At 45.3% G+C, this 18559-nt stretch overlaps 1 protein-coding gene across 1 annotated transcript in view; it reads right to left on the minus strand.

Annotated features, from left to right (window-relative positions):
• LOC311588358 (uncharacterized protein) overlaps positions 1-18559 on the minus strand; it is a 35389-nt gene that overhangs the window by 3101 nt on the left and 13729 nt on the right. Inside the window, exons 3-4 of the mRNA XM_084765936.1 lie at positions 8660-8726; positions 8072-8167 (exon numbers count right to left, since the gene is read on the minus strand). Coding sequence (XP_084622062.1) covers positions 8072-8167; positions 8660-8726 — 163 coding nt within the window. The remainder of the gene's footprint in view (positions 1-8071; positions 8168-8659; positions 8727-18559) is intronic.

Raw genomic sequence — 18559 nt, forward strand, 5'->3', positions numbered from 1 at the left:
CACCAAAATTAACCAGACCCAAATTCTATGTAAATTAATTAATGTAATCAGGTTATCGTTGGCATTCAGAACAGAAACCGTGATGCTTGGCATTAAACTGTACACTTTCAGCATCAAATATATTTTATCTATTTGTCCACAACCAAAACAAACAGCAGCCATGTCAGAGTTAGAACTAGAAAAACAGTCAGACCTCTGTCCTCCTTCATAATTCATGTTCATTGCCTGCCCTCGGTCCTCCCTCCTCAACTGTAAGTCTTTCTTTTTTTTTTCTCCTTTATTAATTTATTCTTGTTACATCTCAATGGTTATCCCATCCCTTGTATCCTCCCATTCTTCCTTCCCTCCCATTTTTCCCCTTATTCCCCTCCCCTATGACTGTTCCAGAGGGTCCTAGAAACCTACAAGTAGAACTTTATGATAGGCAGATTTGGGCTCAGGGGTCCCGCTCAAACTGTAAGTCTTTCTTGTCCCCCTTTCTTCATGTAACACATTCATATTTGTGTGTGTGTGTGTGTGTGTGTGTGTATCTGAAATTGTGTGACCTTGCTAAATATTATACATCTGAAGATCAGTCATCCATTTTTCTGAAAATATTTTAAACTTCATTTTCCCTTAGAGCTGTATAGTGTTCATTTTACATGTGAGTATCAACTGTTCTTTATCCACTCATCTGCTGATGGACAGCTAGGTTGACTCCAGTTTCTTGCTATAGGGAATAAATGTGCCGATGAGAATCTCTCTCGTCGTGGTCAGGTGTGGCGTTCTCTGGATATCTGCCCGGGAGTGAAGCAGCAGGGTCGTATCATTGTCCTAATTTCAAATTTTGGAGAAATCTCTGCATCGATTTCCACAATGGCTAAATCAATTTTCAACTCCAATAAGAGTGACTGAGGGTCCCTTTCTCTCTCTATTCTAACATTTGTTGTCAGATTTCTTTCCCCACGCGCCCCGGGGGGGGGGGGGGGGTTTGTTTTCTTTTGTTTCTGTGAATGTATTCATTCACTTTACATCCCAGTTTTAGGCCCCGCCCTCCTCTCCTCCCAGTCCAACCTTCCCTCCCTCCTGTCCTCACTCCTCTACTCCTCACATAGGGGAGCCCTCCCCCCTACCAACCCACACCAGCACATCAAACCCCATCAGGACTGAGTCATCTTCTTCCCCCGTGGCCGGATGAGGCAGCCCCACCAGGGGAAATGATCAAAAAGCAGGCAACAGAATCAATGTCAGAGACAGACTCCGCTCCCCTTTCTAGGGGACCCACATGAAAACCAAGCTGCTCATCCGCTATGCATGTGTAGAGGGCCTAGGCTGAGTCCATGCACGGTCCTTGGTTGCTCCATCAGTCCCTGCAGCACCACTGGGCCCAGGTTAGTTGGCTTTGTTGGATGTCTTGTGGAGCTCTTGTCTCCTCCAGGTCCTTCTATTCCTCACCACCACCACCACGCGTTCTTCCACAAGACTCCCTGCACTCTGCCCAGTGTTGGGCTTTGAATCTCAGCATCTGTTTTGATTGCCAGATTTCTTAATGGTAGCCGTTCTGATGGGGGTGCAATAGCATCTCAAAGTAGCTTTAATTTGCATTCCCTGGATGCCTAGGGACAGCAAACACTTTTAAATATAGTCATTGGCCACTTGTGTTTCTTTTTCTAAAAACTGTCTTTTCAGGTCATTTGCCCATTTGTTGGTTCGCAGTTTTATTTTATTGGTATTTAATTTCTGCGATTCTTTTAAATTATGGGTTAGCCCCTCATCAGAAGTGTAGCTGGTAAAGATTTTCTCCCATTCTGTGGGAGAAATTGCTCAAGATTGTTTTGACTATTCTGTGTTTTTGTGTTTCTAAATATAAAATTATATGGAATGGGGTAGTGGGATGGTTAAGGCTACAGACTGCTTTGGATGTCTTAGTCAAGTCTTCCCAGCTATGAGGATAGGCGACCTCTCCATACATGTATATTAGAACTTCTGTCTTCTAGGGAAAGAACCAACTCAATATTCAGCTCCCTGGGCATTTATACATCTAAATCTGCCATTGGTGCCATAAACTTCAACATTGCTCTCGGAACTTTTCACTATCAAACATTAACAGATGTTTCCTGTGATTCTTTATTTTTGTCTAAAAGACAAAAAAAATCAAAAAGTGCGCCTAACCAGTGGGGAACTCATAAAAGGCTAAAGTATTAGTCCCCCAAACGTCTGTGTATAGATGCTATATTACCCAGGAGCACTAGTGGTGAAAGCAATGCCAAAGGACAAATGAATGGCCACTGCAACAAAACCACTCCTGAATAAGTATCCTTAAAAGTGTTCTGCATTGTTGGCCACCTAGGAAATGCAAATTAAAACTGCTTTGAAAGTTGACCTCACCCCAACCAGAATGGGTGTTATCATCAAGAAAACAAATGACAACAAGTTCTGGCAAGGATGTTGCTAAGGGGAGTGCTCCTTGTTAACTGTTGGTGCAAGTGTGTAAACGTGTAAACTGGTACCTTCAATATGAAAAGCAGTGTGGCGGTTTCTCGAAAATCTAAGAGCAGATCTACTCATGTGACCCAGCTACAGTACTCCTAGGCATAACCCCAAAGAGTTCTGCAGCCCTCAGAAGAAATACCTGCACAGCCATGTTCATGCTTGCTGTCCACAAGAGCTAAGAAGTGGAATTTGTCTAAATGGCCATCGCCGATTGATACTTGGATAGTGAAAATATGGTAGGCACCCAATAGAATTCTATTCATAACTGGAGGAAAATAGTGGGCAAGGGAAAATACTATGCTAAGTTAGGTAGCAGAAAGGTCCAGAAAGACAACTACCATATGTTCTCTGTCATACGCAGATTTTAGCTTTGAATTTCAGATTTCTGTGTTTAAGTTTGAGTGAGTGTTTATAGAGGCCAGGAAGCAGGAAGGGACCCGTGAGAGGTATTCGGGTGGGTGGAGGCAGGGGAGTGGATGGGGGAGCAGTCTTAAAGGGTGTGAGAATAGTTACAATACGTGATAGGAAAAGTTTAAACAGAGATAGATGTTGAGAAGAAGGGAAAGTGGGGGGAGGGGCAACCAAAACGGGATATATGGAAAAGCTATATTAAAAACCTAGTACTACCTTATACGTTAAGGTTTTTAAAAGTTTGTTGTTGTTGTTGTTGTTGTTGTTGTTGTTGTTGTTGTTGTTAGTATGGAGAGGCTAGAGATGCTCACTAAGCAAGAGTTCTTACTCTGCTAGCATAAGAGCACCCAGCACCCATGTAAAATCACAAGAATGACTGGACCACGCTGTTCGCATACACCTTTAATTCCAGCACTCTGGAGACAGAGGCAGATAGGTTCCTGTGTGTTTGATGCTTGCCTGAGCTACAAAGTGAGTTACAGACCAACCAGAGCTGCATAGGGAGACTCAGTCTCAAAAAACAAAACGACAACAAAAACTGTATGTATAGCTACACATGCTGTCACCACGGCACTGCAGGCAGATAGGCAGATCCCCCAGAGCTCACTGGCCGGCCAGCCTAGCTGAAATGGTGAGCTTCCAGTTCAATGAGAGACCCTGCCTCAAGCAACACAGCAGAGAACCATGAAGGGTGACACCTGGTGTCCTGATCTGGTCTCTGTCTGTGCAGGTATGGGATTGCATACACGCACGCTCATGCATAGAACACACACGCACATGCACACACACACACACACACACACACACACCTGTGTGCATGTATACATGTGAAAAGTAGCAAAGGCACTAGTTTAGGAAAAGAAATGGATAAGGAGGAATAAGAGGGGACATGAGAGGCTGTGTGAGATGACCACTAATTATCACAAGCCATCATATACATGTGTGGAAAAGCCAAACTATAAAAAGAAATCCAGACAGAATGACAGCGGAAAAAATAAATTATTCACCCTAGAGTCACCGTACCCTACTGACTCCCTGGAGGAAAGTTATGAAAGAACTTAAGAAGAATTTAAGTGTCCCAAACTGAGGCCAACCAGGCAGCCCTGAGCAGGAGGTAGCTCATCTCTGACAGGTGAGTAAATGTGTTGTTACTCAGTTGCTGTTTAACTTCTCACATTCCTGGTTAGAGATCAGACAGGTTTGTATCTCACAAAAACACTAATCAAAGAAAGCAAGAGGAACTATAATGCCAGGTCAAGTAAGCATCAGATAAAAGTAATTATCAAGACCGAGTATTGTCAAATGGTAGAAGAACCAACCTTCTGAGAATGCCAACTGCATACGATTCAAAGGGCAGAGCTACCGAATATGCAAGGAAACATGGTACTACAGGTATAAATAAAAAGCACCTCACTTTGAACAAATGGGGGAAACAACTAAGCAGTTGTCATCACAGGCGATTTACTGTACATGTTCAATAAAGAGGTCTCCAAAGAAATGTGCTGAGTGGAATCAGATGATCTCAAAATATTTTGTGTTACCTCATCAATATAGTGATATCAAAATGTCAAAATGTATAGACTTGGAATTTACTGAATATTACAGTAGCCAAAAAGACAACAGCAAGAATTGAAAGACCGGGTGACAGGACACTAAAAGGCTTCTGCACAGCAGAGGAAACAACAGTGACAAAATAGCCTACCGCATGGGAGAGAATATTGGCAGCTCTCTACCAGACAGGAGGCTAGAACTCAAAACTAAAAATGAAACCCAAACCAGGTGCAGGAGTGCACACCTGCAGTCCAGGCGTTTGGGAGATAGAGTAGGTGTTCACGCCACCCTCCACTACATAAAGAGTTTGATACCAGCCTGAGCTTGAGGCCCTGTTTCAAAAAACAAAACAAAACAAGCAAAAAGCATTAAACATCCCAAAGCCTAGATTGTCCCATCAATAAGTAGGAAGTAAATGTGTTGAACAAATAATTTTCAGAAGAAGTACAAGTGCCCACTAGATAAATTTTTAAAAAATGTTTAGCCTTCTTACCCATAAAAAGAAACTGCAAATAAAAAACTACCTTAGGAGCCGGGCGTGGTGGCGCACACCTTTAATCCCAGCACTCGGGAGGCAGAGGCAGGTGGATCGCTGTGAGTTCGAGGCCAGCCTGGTCTACAAAGCGAGTCCAGGACAGCCAAGGCTACACAGAGAAACCCTGTCTCAAAAAACCAAAAAAAAAAAAAAACCAAAAAAAACTACCTTAGGATGATAGCTCACCTCAGGCTGTTTATATACACGCACACGCACGCACACACACACACACAAATGACAACAAACACCAGAAGGATGAGGAGATTGGCATGGGGAAGAACCATGTGGTGCCCAGCTGCAGGGGATATACATTAATATGCATTAATATACATTAATGTAGCTACTGAGGAAAAGATTTTAGAGGCCTTTCAATAAACTAAAATCAGAGCTACCAAACCATACAGCTGTACCATTCCTGGGAACACACCTGTGTTGGCTAGCTTTGTGTCAACTTAACACAAGCTGGAGTCATTTGAGAAGAAGGACTTTTAATTGAGAAAAATGTTTCCATAAGATTGGCCTATATGTAAGTCTGTTGGGCATTTTGTTAATTGATGATTGGTGTGGGAGGGTCCAGGCCCCTGTGAGCGAGCGGTGTCCGTGCTGGTCAAGTCATCCTGAGTTGTAGAAGAAAGCAGAGCGAGCAGCCTGTGGGGAGCTCGGCAGTAAGCAGCATTTCTCCATGCTCTGTGCTCAAGCTTCTACCTTGAGTGCCTGCCATGACTTCTTTTAATGATGGATCGTGATGGGGAAGTGTATGCAGAATAAACCCTTTCTTTCCCAAGTTTCTTTTCGTCATGGCTTTTTTTTAATCACGGCAATGGAAAGCCTAACTAAGACAGTGCCTGAAGGAATCCGAGTCAGCATTCAACGGGGCCACCCTCACATCCATTCCAGAAGTCCACAGCAGTAAGTTATGGCACAGGCCTAAATGCCCATGAACAGAAGAAAGTAAGTTATTCACAATAAAAAGGATGAAACTGAAGAGCACTGTGTGAAATGAATACACGTGACTCAAAAAGATATTATCACACAACTCACACATGGAGGGGGTCAGGGGAGAAAAAGACTACTGGGAAGTGAAAAGGGGCCAATGGAAGGGGGACAAGGGGACAAAGAGGGTAAAGGGGTGAACATGATGAGAGAGAATATATAAACATGTATGAAAATGTCACAAGGGCCAGGCGGTGGTGGCGCACGCCTTTAATCCCAGCACTTGGGAGGCAGAGGCAGGTGGATCTCTGTGAGTTCGAGGCCAGCCTAGTCTATAAAGAGAGTCCAGGACAGGCAAGGCTACACAGAGAAACCCTGTCTCGTAAAAAAAGAAAGAAAGAAAGAAAAGAAAAGAAAAGAAAATGTCACAATGAGTCTCATTGTTTTGTAGAACAGATATGAAATAATAAAAAACTACAGAGTTGAAGAACAGAATAGTGTATTCCAGTGGGTAAGGAATAATGGGGGGCAAGAGAAAAAGCAGGGTGACAACCCTAGGGATCCTATGGTGAATGGGGTGCATCAGCATGTCTGCTGAATTCTGCCTTTGTCCTCGTATTGATTCTGTACACACATGGCATCCTGGATGCACCAGAACTTACTCAGCTATTTAAGAAAACTGGCCTCAGAATGCATGGGATCTCGGTGTTTTGTTCTTAATAATTGTATGTGAATCACTATCTCTGTGTGTAACGTTGGCTGTCCTGGACTCACTTTGTAGACCAGGCTAGCCTTGAACTCACAGAGATCCACCTGCCTCTGCCTCCCCAAGTGCTAGGATTACAGGTGTGCGACACCGTATCTGGCTATTATCTAAAATTTTTTAAAGCTTGAAAAGAAAAAACTATTCTAATGTAAATCTTTTTACTGCTTTAGGCCAGTGGGTCTCAATTTGTGGATAACAACCCTTTTGGGGTTCAAATAACCTCTTCACAGGGGTCACCTAAGATCATCATAAAGCACGGATATTTACATTTCAATTCATCACTGTCGCAAAGCCACTGTTATAAAGTAACAAGGAAAATAACTTTATGTTTGCAGATCATCACAACTAGGAAGAGCCACTACTTTACACAGATGGAAATGGAAAAAAGTATGAACTCATGAATATTTTTTCACTACAGATTTTTTCCTAAACTTTTCAGAGTCTATTCTAAATGGAGAATTATTGTTCTGTCCAATAGTTAATGTTTCGCCCTGCAAATTTGATCGAGGTGGAGCTGCCAGTCTCTGTAAGTTACAGGTTCTCCAGCTCAGCGGAGTCAGCACCAGGGGGAACTCAGGGTTCAGCTTAAATAGTCTATGTCAACTCAAAGCCAATAACTTCACCACCATTCCCGGCAAAATAATCAGGTCAAACTCCATGAAACCCTTATTAGCAAGAAGATTTACTGTTGGGAAACAAGTGTTGAAAACTCTACAAAGCGTTGCCACATGACAAGGAGAGGGGATGGCCTCCGAGCAAGCTAGTTTCCCAAGCTAAACTTAGTACTTTCACTTGTGTATAAACACAGTGAGCTCAAAACTATTCAACAATCCTCCTCAGTGCTGACCATGCTCGCCTGCGCACCTTTCACCGTTTTTCCCCAAGTATGAGAGCTACTTAAATGCCACTTACACTCGATTACTATACTATTTAGTAAGCCATCCACAGATGGATGACATCAGTCATACACAAATACTACACCATTCTGTAAGAGACTTCAACACCTTACTGTTTTTGTTGCTGTTGTTTGGTTTGGTTGATTGGTTGGGTTTCTTTGTTTGCTTGCTTGCCTTTGATCTGTAGAGTACCCTGGCCCTGGCATCAATCTTCCATGGAGATCAATGTGCCTGATTTGGGAGCTGTTTAGTTTTTTTTAGTTATTGTCATTGTTTAGGGGGTTTTTGTTTTGTTTTGTTGAACCAGATAGCAAGCCTTGAAGACACTAAGCAAGCTCCCCACTGTTGAGCTTTCTTTCTCTGACCAAAACAAGCTCCGGACAAAATGAATGCGTGCCATAGAAAACAGAAACCCTGCCCATAACCTCAGCTGATGACAAGATTGACACACACACTCCAGGAAATTACAGAAACAGAAAGAAGGGCAAAGCAGAAATCTGGCCAAACCTTCTCGTTGTTCTTGGCAGACACAGTACAACGTTTTCCTCAATGAATCAGTGGTCTTCACAGCATCTCCTTGGGGCACATCTGCAGCCACGTCACCTATCAAACCAGCCAAAAACAAAACTATAAGATATCCCAGAGCCAATCAGCTAATGAATCAAAGATTAAAGTTAACTATTAACTTCATAGTTTTTCTATAATATACCTCTGATCCCTTGATCCGCACCCAAGCTCTTGGCTGCCCATTTGAGTTACGCCCAAGGAGTCATCTTGGCCAAACCTGGAGGTCCTGCCATGGCCTGCTTCCATGCAGGGTGGAACTCTGCGCGTGCAGAGATGGGTCCATCAATTTCATAATTTACATAATTAGACCAATGAGGGTGAAGACATGCGTAGTCTCCCCGCTGCCTTGCTCCCAGTCACTCCTGAGTATGCCCATGGATTCTGGCTTTCCGCTGACTCCAGCTTAATAGTCTAGTTCCCACTGGGTGATGGTTCAGCTTTTCAGGCCTGTCTACACCTTCCTTTCTCTGGCCAAAATCTGATTCCTTTACCTCCCAGATTCTGACAACTCAAGATGTTATCCCTTACCTGACTTTGAGTTCTGCCAGCTCTCAAAGATTTGAGGTCGTGTTTCCAGGATGCCATGAGACAGAGACTTATATGTTCATTTGTCCATAATCAAATAACCAGACCCATCAAAAAAGAGAGAAAAGAAGCAACTCTGATCAGACACATCTGGACAACCAGGATATTCAAGTCAATTCTGTTCAATAAAAATGTCTGGAGCTCCTACAAGTGCTTGGCATTTTTCCAGCTGTTGTAATTACAGATTAGTGTAACATAGTTCCTGCTTGCCCAGAGCTTGCTGTCAATTTGGGAAACACATGTAAATTCAGCTCTTTGTCCTAATGTAATTGCAAGTGATATAGGCAGGAGATACGATGTCATGTAAACCTATGGCTCCTTGAGAATAGGAGATAGGTCACCTTGGAGGAAGAAAGAAGGTGAATAAGGAGAGAAGGCAAGAAGCCAGAGCAATTCTCCACACTCAAGCGTACCCATAAGGAGGGCCAGGGTAAACTGCATTGACCTGCACTGTGCCTTCTTGTAGTCCCTGAGAAAATGGCAGGGTCTCCAGCAAGCCTAGGATGGTCACGTGACTCTGCCCACTAGGGGACAGGCTAAAGCCAATATAGCATTGAACAAGTAGTCAAAGGTGGCCATTGAAGCCATGAAAAGTATCCTCCCATATATCCTGTGCAAAGTAACACACACTCACACACACACACACACACACATGCATGTGAGTGTATGCTCGCTTGTGCAAACCCCACCGCTGAGCTTACAGATTCTTAGACTAAGTGAGACAACTGTCATTGGTAGAAATAATGGATATTTCTCCCAGACCTAGAATGAGACTTCAAGGTAATTATGGTTGATTTTTTTCTCTATCTAAAATATAAATAATGTTACATGTATGCATCATATAAATTTATTATCACAAACCTGCTGGCCACAATCAGTTAGTGTTGTTCATATGTATACGTTTTCAGAGCTGATGACTTTGTATTGGATAACCAACCAGGGGTTCATTCCTGGGGAAGACTGATCCTCCCTCTCTTGGAAGACATTAATTGCCTATAGCCCTTCATCTAGGGGTGGCCTTGTGAAATTGCTCCCACCTATGTTACCATTTCGACTGGTGTCATTGCTCAGGTGTTGCTTAGGCAGCCATATTATTGAGAGTTCCCTGTCATATGTAGAACACACATTTCCATGGGAGGTGCCCTGGTCCTTTGGCTCTTGTGATCTTTCCACTCCCCTATCCGTGATGACCCCTGAGCCTTAGGTGTAGGTGTTGTGGCACCCCATGGGCTTGGCACCCCATGCTCATTTTTTCTCTGCATTTTGATCAAGAACTTTCTGCAATAGTCTCCATTTGCTGCCAAAAGAAGCTTCTTTGATGAGAGGTGAGAAAGGCTATAAGGAATATTGATAGATGATAGGTAGATAGATAGATAGACTGATAGATTGATAGATAGGTAGATAGATATTATGTCACATTATATATGTATACTATATATATATGTAATTTTAGATGAACATAATATTCCCTACTGCTTTTTCCAACACCCTCAGTGTTACTTATCCTCCTTCCCCTCTGTATTGCTTTCTCCCTCCCTCCTCGGTTAAAGTCCACGTCCTCCCCATTTTTCCCTTTCTTCCCATTTCCCCTTCACAGTCCCTCTATCCTGCTATTCCCCTGCCTGGAGCTCAGCCTCCCACATCCCCATCCTTTTTCCTGATTTCTATTACTCCAAGCTACACGCATCTGAAGTTTCGGAGTTAGGAACCACAAGTGAGAGAAAACATGTGGGATTTATCTTCCTGGGCCCGGGTTCACTCACTCTGATACTTTCTACATCTATCCATTTACCTGCAAGCTTCACGATTTCACTGTCCTTTACAACTGAATTGGATCCCACTGTGTATACGTACCATGTTTTCATTTCCCGCTGATCAGTTAGAGGACATTGAAATGGTTTTCCTTTCCCAGCTCTTGTGACAAGGAGCATGACTGAGCAAATAGCTATGGAGTCGCCTCTCATGGCCTTTGGACATATGCCAAAGAGCGCTATAGCTGAGCTATATGGTCAATTGAATTTTAACTTCTTGAGAATCCTCCGTATTGACTTCCAGAGTGTCCGTACCAGTTTGTAATCCCACTAAAGAGAACAGGGGTTTCCTCTTCCCCCGCATCTTCATCACCTTTTGTTGTCAACTGTTTTCTTGCTCTTACCAGTCTGATTTGGGTAAGATAAAATCTCGAAGTAGTTTTAATTTGCACTTCCTTAATTGCTAGGGCTACTGAACACTTTTAAATGTGTTTCTTAGCCATTTTTACTTCTTCCTTTGATAACTCTATCCAGATCCATAGCCCTTTTAAAAAAAAAAATACCCTTCTGAGGCTGGAGAGATGGCTCAGCAGATAAGATCACTGACTGCTCTTCCAGAGGACCTGGGTTCAATTCCCAGCACCCACATGGCAACTCACAGCTGTCTGTAACTTCATGACCTGACACCCTCACACAGACATTCATGTAGGCAAAATACCTATGTACATAAAAAATGGATGAATAAATAATTTTTTAAAAAAGAAATTATTTTTAAAAAAAGAAGACCTTTCCATATTCTTTGAGAATTTCCTACACTATATTTTCATCATATTCTTTCTCTTCACCCAACTCCTCCCAAATCTTATGCCACCACCCACCCACCCTACTTCATGCTCCTAGGTAAGGGGCCTGCCCTGCACTGTGATTGACGTGCCCTGTGTCACTCCACTGAGAAGCACTGATTTGGCTTCTCCCAGGAGGTATCCATTTACAAGGCTGGAAGGTGGCTCAGTGAGCGGAGCATAGAGCAGCTTGAACACAAGTGTGAGGACCTGCGTTCAGATCTCCAGGATGCAAGCATGGAAGCCTGCCTATAACCCCAGTAGGTGCTGAGAGATTGAAACCCGGGGTCCCTGGAGCAAGCCAGCCAGCCAGTCTAGCTAAAACAGCAGGCTTCCTGGCTAAGCAGGAGATGCTTCGATGTTTTTTAAACCTACTTCATTTGGGGCTCCTTAATGCACTTACCTCCCTTCCAGCCCTCTGACACTAGGTAGGAGAGGAAGACAGTGGGAATAGACCTTTTTAGACTCAGTTCCTTGGGGTGATTCTACTCTTCACTGTCAGGATTTCAACACACAGCAAACACAGAAGCAGGAACAAGCAGCAGAGGAAGTAACAGCAAGGACCAAACACAGCCTTTTGGAAGATTTCTCTGGCGCATCGCTCTCTAGGAGCATCTCCAAGTGGGAGCAATGAGCCGCCAAGCAATACGAAGCGACGCAAAAGTGATCTCTCTTTGCTTTGGGGACTATTTTTATACCCTTCCATAGTCCGTTCAGGCTGTCTTTCAGCTGGCAAAGACCATACCCCCACAAGGGGCAGTTCTCTCTTTCTAGCAGCAAACATGACCCCCTCACATAAGGCAGTTTCACATCCCACACTTGGGACCAAAACAAAAACATGTTTACAGCTACTATAGCTTCCTCAGTATACCAGGTGGGGATAAATCAAGGAAGACATCAAATATTAGCCTTAGGCCCTCACACACACATACATATGTGTGTATGTAACAGAGAGAGAGAGAGAGAGAGAGAGAGAGAGAGAGAGAGAGATGTACAAACATGCATACATGAGCACACACCACACACATATGCATGAAAAACATATCTGACATTCCTCCTGTCAGAAGGTCAAGTCTAGTCCCCCTCCCTCTTCCTCTCCAGACTCGGCAACATGTCCCTAATTAACAGAATGCACTGCAAGTCAGGGAAAGTACTTTCCTGCTGAAGCTCCACCCCCATTCCTTTCTCCCTTTCCTCTCCATTAACATGCAGGCACTTGACATGCTGTTACCATCTTGTGAGGAAGATCAGGGCCTACTTATATGACCTCATTTACCTTCAAATAGTTACATTCAAAAAAAAAAAGACAAACAAATAGTTACATTCTGTGTCGGTGATTAAGAATTTGGGAAAAGAGCACAAATCAGCCCATGTTATCACTGCTGTGATACCCCAACAGTGGGCTGGGATAGATCCCAGGAACCAAGAGAGTAGATCTTGCAAGAAAATCAGGTGATAATCTATTTGTGGGGTAGGGACCTTATTGGTCACACAAATCCACCTGCTTCAGAAGAGCACTTCTGCCTCACCACATCCACCCAGAAGGCAGAGAACATAACTGGGCCATGCCCAGGCCACAAGCAAGGCTCAGTCTGAAGATGACTGGCCAGTGTTTCTCAGAAAGATACCCTTGCCGTTCCAGGTATGATGGGCAGGACAAAGATGTGTGGGAATCACTGGAAGAATTTCCCAGGGTTCACCTGGACCTGTGTGCTCCTGTGCAATACGGCCAGCTTATAGAAAGTTGGTCCTGAACTTTGTCTTAGTTCAAGTCCACAGAAGCAGAGAAAGATCTAGAACCCAGACCGCCAGGACCCTGGAGCACAAAATAAAGGAAGAAGCTGTCAGCATCCCACTGTGAGGCCCAAGCTTCTCCTAGGAAACCCTCAGGAGGGACAGCAGATAGAGGGCGCCAGAGCCCCCAACATGTAGTTGCTACTACAGTGAAGGCATTGAAGCTGTGTGAGTAAAAGAAGAGATGGGAAGGGAAGAGCTGCGGGGAGTCACTGGCTGCCCAGAAAGCACTGAGTGGTCAGACAACCAGGCCCAGCAGCTGTAAACTGAGCCTTTGATGCCAGGAGGGGAAAGCAGAATAGCTGGGCTGCACACAGCAGCTTGGGTTCCTACTTGCATCCCATTACCTGCCCTGGACGCATCAGCACCACTGTTGCCCTCAAGACTCCCTGCCCTCCTGCCTTTGCTGAAGCAGGCACTGAAGGTTCAGTGAAATCGGAGGCAGAACCTGAGGGAGACTCGCCTCTTCTTGTTCCTTCCACTCTTCCTCACTTCCCCACCCCTTCTAAGAGAGGCTTGGGCCTCCAATATCACTAGAACCTGGAGTTCTAGGTCCTCTTCTCTCTTCTTCTCAGAGCAAGCCCCATCACCCCTGAGCCTGGCCAGTGGTCCACAAGCGAGTGCCATCCTGAGTCCATGCTGTGTTTGCCATGAAGTTCAGTGACCCATCAGCATTGGAAGGTTAGAGCTAATGGGAGGTCATTAAGCCTTTGAGATTGGGTTCAAATCTTTAATAAGGGAATGAGATTGTCATTTTTTAAAAAAAAATACAAGTTGAAGGCTGGAAAGATGGTTAAGAGTACTAACTGCTTTCCCAGAGGACTTGGGTTCAATTCCCGGCTCCCACATAGTAGCTCACAACTTTCTATAACTCCAGTTCCAGGGGATCCAATGCACAACGCTTTCCTTGCCTCCATGGGCACCAGGCACATACAGTCATGTAGGCAAAGTGCCCCTACACATAGAAAGCTGAGCTTGCCCTTGTTCCCTCTCCGTGTGCTCATTCCTTCCACTGTCCGACATCAGATGACACAACAAGAGGCCACTCCTTGGATGGGTGCCGATATTTATATATTTGACTTTCCAGCCTCCCAGTCTGTAGATGTTTGTTCTGAGAACACAAAAGGCATACGGGCAGGCCCCGATGTTGTTCCCAGGAGTCCCCAGGAATCCCAAGTCTTGGCTGTGCCTCTTGTTGACCCTCATCCCTGGCATCTGCAGCGTTCTCCTGTGTAACGGCAGAGTTGGAAATCTCCAGACCAGCATTTGCAGATGCCAGTTTATACTTTATAGTAAGTTGAACAGATCTCTAGAACAGTGGTTCTCAGTCTTCCTAGTGCTGGGACCCCGTTAATACAGTTTCTCGTGTTGTAGTGACTCCCAAATATAAAATTTTTCCATTGCTACTTCATAACTGTAATTTGGGCTGCTGTTATGAATTGCAAAGAAAATAGCTGATACAGGCCCCCTGTGGGGGTCACGACCCACCGAGTGAGAACCACTGCTCTGGGACGAGTTTGTACCTTAGCTTTCTAGAGTTTTCCTCCAGCTTCCGGGACTCTTCTCCACCTGCCCACTCTGTCCTCACCTTCACCATCTGCATCCTATTGCCACAGTTACACTCGCTCAGGTAGATGGTCTCCCTGCCTCTAGCCTATGGAGCCTTTCTAACCCATTCACTTCAAAGCAGAAATGCAAGCCTCACTATATCCTTTGCCTCCTAAAACCCCTGCAAAAAGATATTCCCATAGCTCTTGAGCTCTTGTGGCCTCGAGGCTTTGCCTGGCCTCACTTCATGTCTTGTGCCTGTTCTCACAACAGACAGAAAGTTCCCAGGTCAAGGTCATATCTGGGTTTGCTCCTCAGACCATCTCCAGCTTAGTTATCACCCTGGATTCAACCAACAGGACTGGATGAACAAATGAAGGCAAGCCCAATGAGCCAAAAAAAATGGGTAGTCTTCTGGGAGATGCAGACGTTGTCTTCTCGCCAGAGTCCTCTCTGAGCCTGGGCCTGGGTTCCTCCAACAGAAGCCAGACTATATAGTGTGAAAAGCACTCACGTTTGAGGCAGGTGTTCTTGAAGATTCACCCCATGTCCAGACATGCAGAACTGGGTAATGTCCTCACCCCAAGCTGCCCATGAAAAGCAATGAAAATACGTAATTGTTTGTCTTCAGGTAAACAGAATTATAAGGAAGAGCAGCAGGCTTTTGGACAAGATGATTAGCAAGATTTCTGTAACCAAGAAGATACTTACAAATAGATCATTTATGTTGCAAATGTGCCTATGGGTCTGGGTATGTGTAACCTCCAGGAAACCCAATCTTCAAACTTACAGGCCTTTGGAGGATAGGTGGAATTGGATGACATCATGAGGGCATGGTCCTTTGTAATAGCATTAGTGGCTTGACAAGAAGCAGAGAGACCTTAGTTGGGACCTTTGCTAGGTCTTGCCACCGTGCGATGTCCTTCCTCACCCTATGAAGCAGGATGGATCAACAGATGGTGTGCCATGTTCTTAGATCTCCTGCCTGCAGACCCAGAAAGATAAATAAACTTCTATCTTATATTCAGTCTGTAGCATTCAGGTATCAAGACAAAAAAGGAACAAAGATAGTGTATAAGAGCCATCCTCTTCTGAGCCTATGTCAGTCACAGTCATTGCCAGGAGGGCAGGAGTGTCTCTGTGGCTCCATGGGAGAGCAGCTCTATATCCAAAATCCTATGACACTGTCACAGTGAGTAAGGTGACCAGCCAGCACCAGCTCTGAGATGGGAGGACACACTGGCTGAAGAAGGAACCAGCCCATGGAGGGAATGGTGCAATGTGGCATGCAAGGGCAGTTATAGGTGCATCTGTGATACACCCAAGAGCCATGTGCAGCCACTGAAGATCAAGACCTGGACAGCGAGTGTGTGCTAAAGCCCTTGCTCTATATGGGTGAACTGTGAGGCCCCACGGCCAGACAAACGCAGACCAGGAAGTGATGGCACACTGCCCAAGTGCACGCTGAGTGAGAGGTGGTGCCTTCACATGGTCTTTTAAAGATAATTTGCCTTTATTCTTGAGAATCTCATACATGTGGCAATCAAATATGATCATATCCATCCCCCATTGCCCCTCCAACTCCTCCCATATTCCCCACAACACATCCCCCTGCCTCCTTCATATATTATTTGACAACACTAAGTCCAATTAGTGATACCTATCTGCCTTACTAAAGAGTAACTGGCAGGGGAAAACTTATGAGAAAAGAAGAAGCCATCTTTCTCATAGCATGTATTTTTTTTTTTTATAGCCAAATCCATGACCACATCTTTGCAGCCTCACAGCACTGTTCCACTTGCTGATGAAGTCATGCAGACAAACAGACTTGGTCTCCCAAGCTGTGTTTGTTCAGCTTTCTGGGTCCTGGACACACATTTACCTACAGAATAAACTCATGAACCAAATGCCATCCCCTCATCCTGAAGCCAAGTGTGTGGCCTTAATGTGACAGGCAATCTTCAAGTCCACTTGGCTGGTTTAAAATCGCCCAGCACATGACAAACACACCGGTGAATATGCCTGTGAGGGAACTTCCAGAGAGCACTAACCAGGGTGCAAGCAGCACCATCTTGTGGTGTGGGGGCCTAAAAGGGATATGAAGGGGAACCAAGGGAGCCAACTGAGTGCCAGGCCTCCCTCCTCCCTGCTTTCTGGATTGACATGAGCTGTTCTGCTCTCCCACGATCTTCCTACCAGGAGGGTCTGAACCTTCTGAAACCATGAGCCAAAATAGACTTGCCCTCCCCGGAAATTGTTTCTCCTAGGTATATAGCCATCAACATGCAAAAGTAACAAATACCTTTCTGTCTGAACCGTATGTCCCTTACCTGTCAGGTAGACAAGAATGTCCTCCCTGGAATCATTAGATGAAGTATTCAGAGTCACCAAGCAACTAGCACAGGACTCACAAAATCAGCGAGTGGTCAGTGAGTGCTCGCCTTTTCCCCGCCTCCCTTCTTGGGACACAGTTAACTCCTGTACAAGCAGCCCATTGGGCAGGATGTTCCGTCTGAGCCCTTTTCATTCTGACCCGTCACACAGGCTGTGGCCAAACGGGGTGTGGACAGTGAGACCACTGTCCAGCCAGTGGACACAGAAGAGCCTTTATTCGGGAGGACACTTGATCTCTCACTCTGACTAGGCCCATTGGTGCATCTAAGGCAAAGCAGGGTGAACAAAAAGAAAGGTCAGGAGGAACGGAGGGGAAGGAAGAGAAGCCAAGTGTCTGCATGGTATGACCTCAGGCTGCCTCACGAAAGAGACTGCAAACATTCTCCTTGATCAGGAAATAGGAATGCGCCTCAGACACTCTGCCCGCCCCGGGGCTTCTCTGCTGACTCAGGCTGCAAATTGCTAGGCTAATTAGGAGCCTTCTGACTTCAGCCTCATTTCAGAGTTGACCTTCTGCTTGGACCCCAGGACTAAGGTGGGACCTGAAGGGGCTTCTGCCACCTAGAGTCAGAAGCATGAACTGCAGGGGGCTGGTAAAAGGAAAACAGCTGGGAACATCCCACATGCTCCTTCCTGGAAGGCCAGAAAAGCTTGTAATCATGAGTAAGAGTAAGTGGTGTCTCAGACCGGTGGTCCAGCTACGCTGGAACCTAAGACAAGAAAATCCAGGGTTTGAGAACTGGCTAGGCTACAGAGTGAGTTCAAGGCTAACTGGGGCACTAAGGGAACCCTGTCTGAAAAGATACAAAGGCATCTGAGGGCATGTCAGTGGTAGTGTGCTTGCCTAGCATGTGCAAAGACCTGGGTTCAATCCCGGCACTGAGAAGGAGAGTAACAGGTCTCTGCACTGTACAGGTTATAAAGAACTTTTCATGGCCTTCTCCGGATTTCTGAAGGAATCAGGGCAGCTCAGCCCCACTCACCTATCCCAGCACTTGGTCCAAAGTTAGGGTTATGGGATCTTGAGGAGATGGGGCGCTCACTGGAGAAAGCTTGTCCCTGGTGGCTAGCTTGAGAGATTATATCCTCCTGTCAGTTCCGGTCTGCTTTCTCCACTTTGTACTCATGGTTGAAGATGCAATCTCTTGGCTTTCTGCTCTGGCTGCCTGTTGCCCTGACTCTCCCACTATCACGGCCTCTCCTTCTGGAACCATAAGCCGAAATAAACTCTTTTTTCCATGGGTCGCTTTTGGCTGTGGTGTCCAATCACAGCACAAAGCATCACTAGTGCATTGAATTTGGAAACTGCCTGGGGAGGATGGGGAAGACGAACTGTCACTTTGTGAGCACCGAGCTCAGCTCACGCTAGGGCCAGATGGGGTCAGGAACTTAAGACAGGCGGCCAGGACACTGGGCAAGCTCCTCCTTCCTCAAGCCAGCCCATGATTGACAGGAGGGAACTATACGGAAGGAGAAAGGAAACCAACAAGAGGAGAGGGTACGGAGGAAAGCAG

This window comes from Acomys minous, assembly GCF_964271855.1.
Source record: "Acomys minous genome assembly, chromosome: 17".
NCBI lineage: Eukaryota > Metazoa > Chordata > Mammalia > Rodentia > Muridae > Acomys > Acomys minous.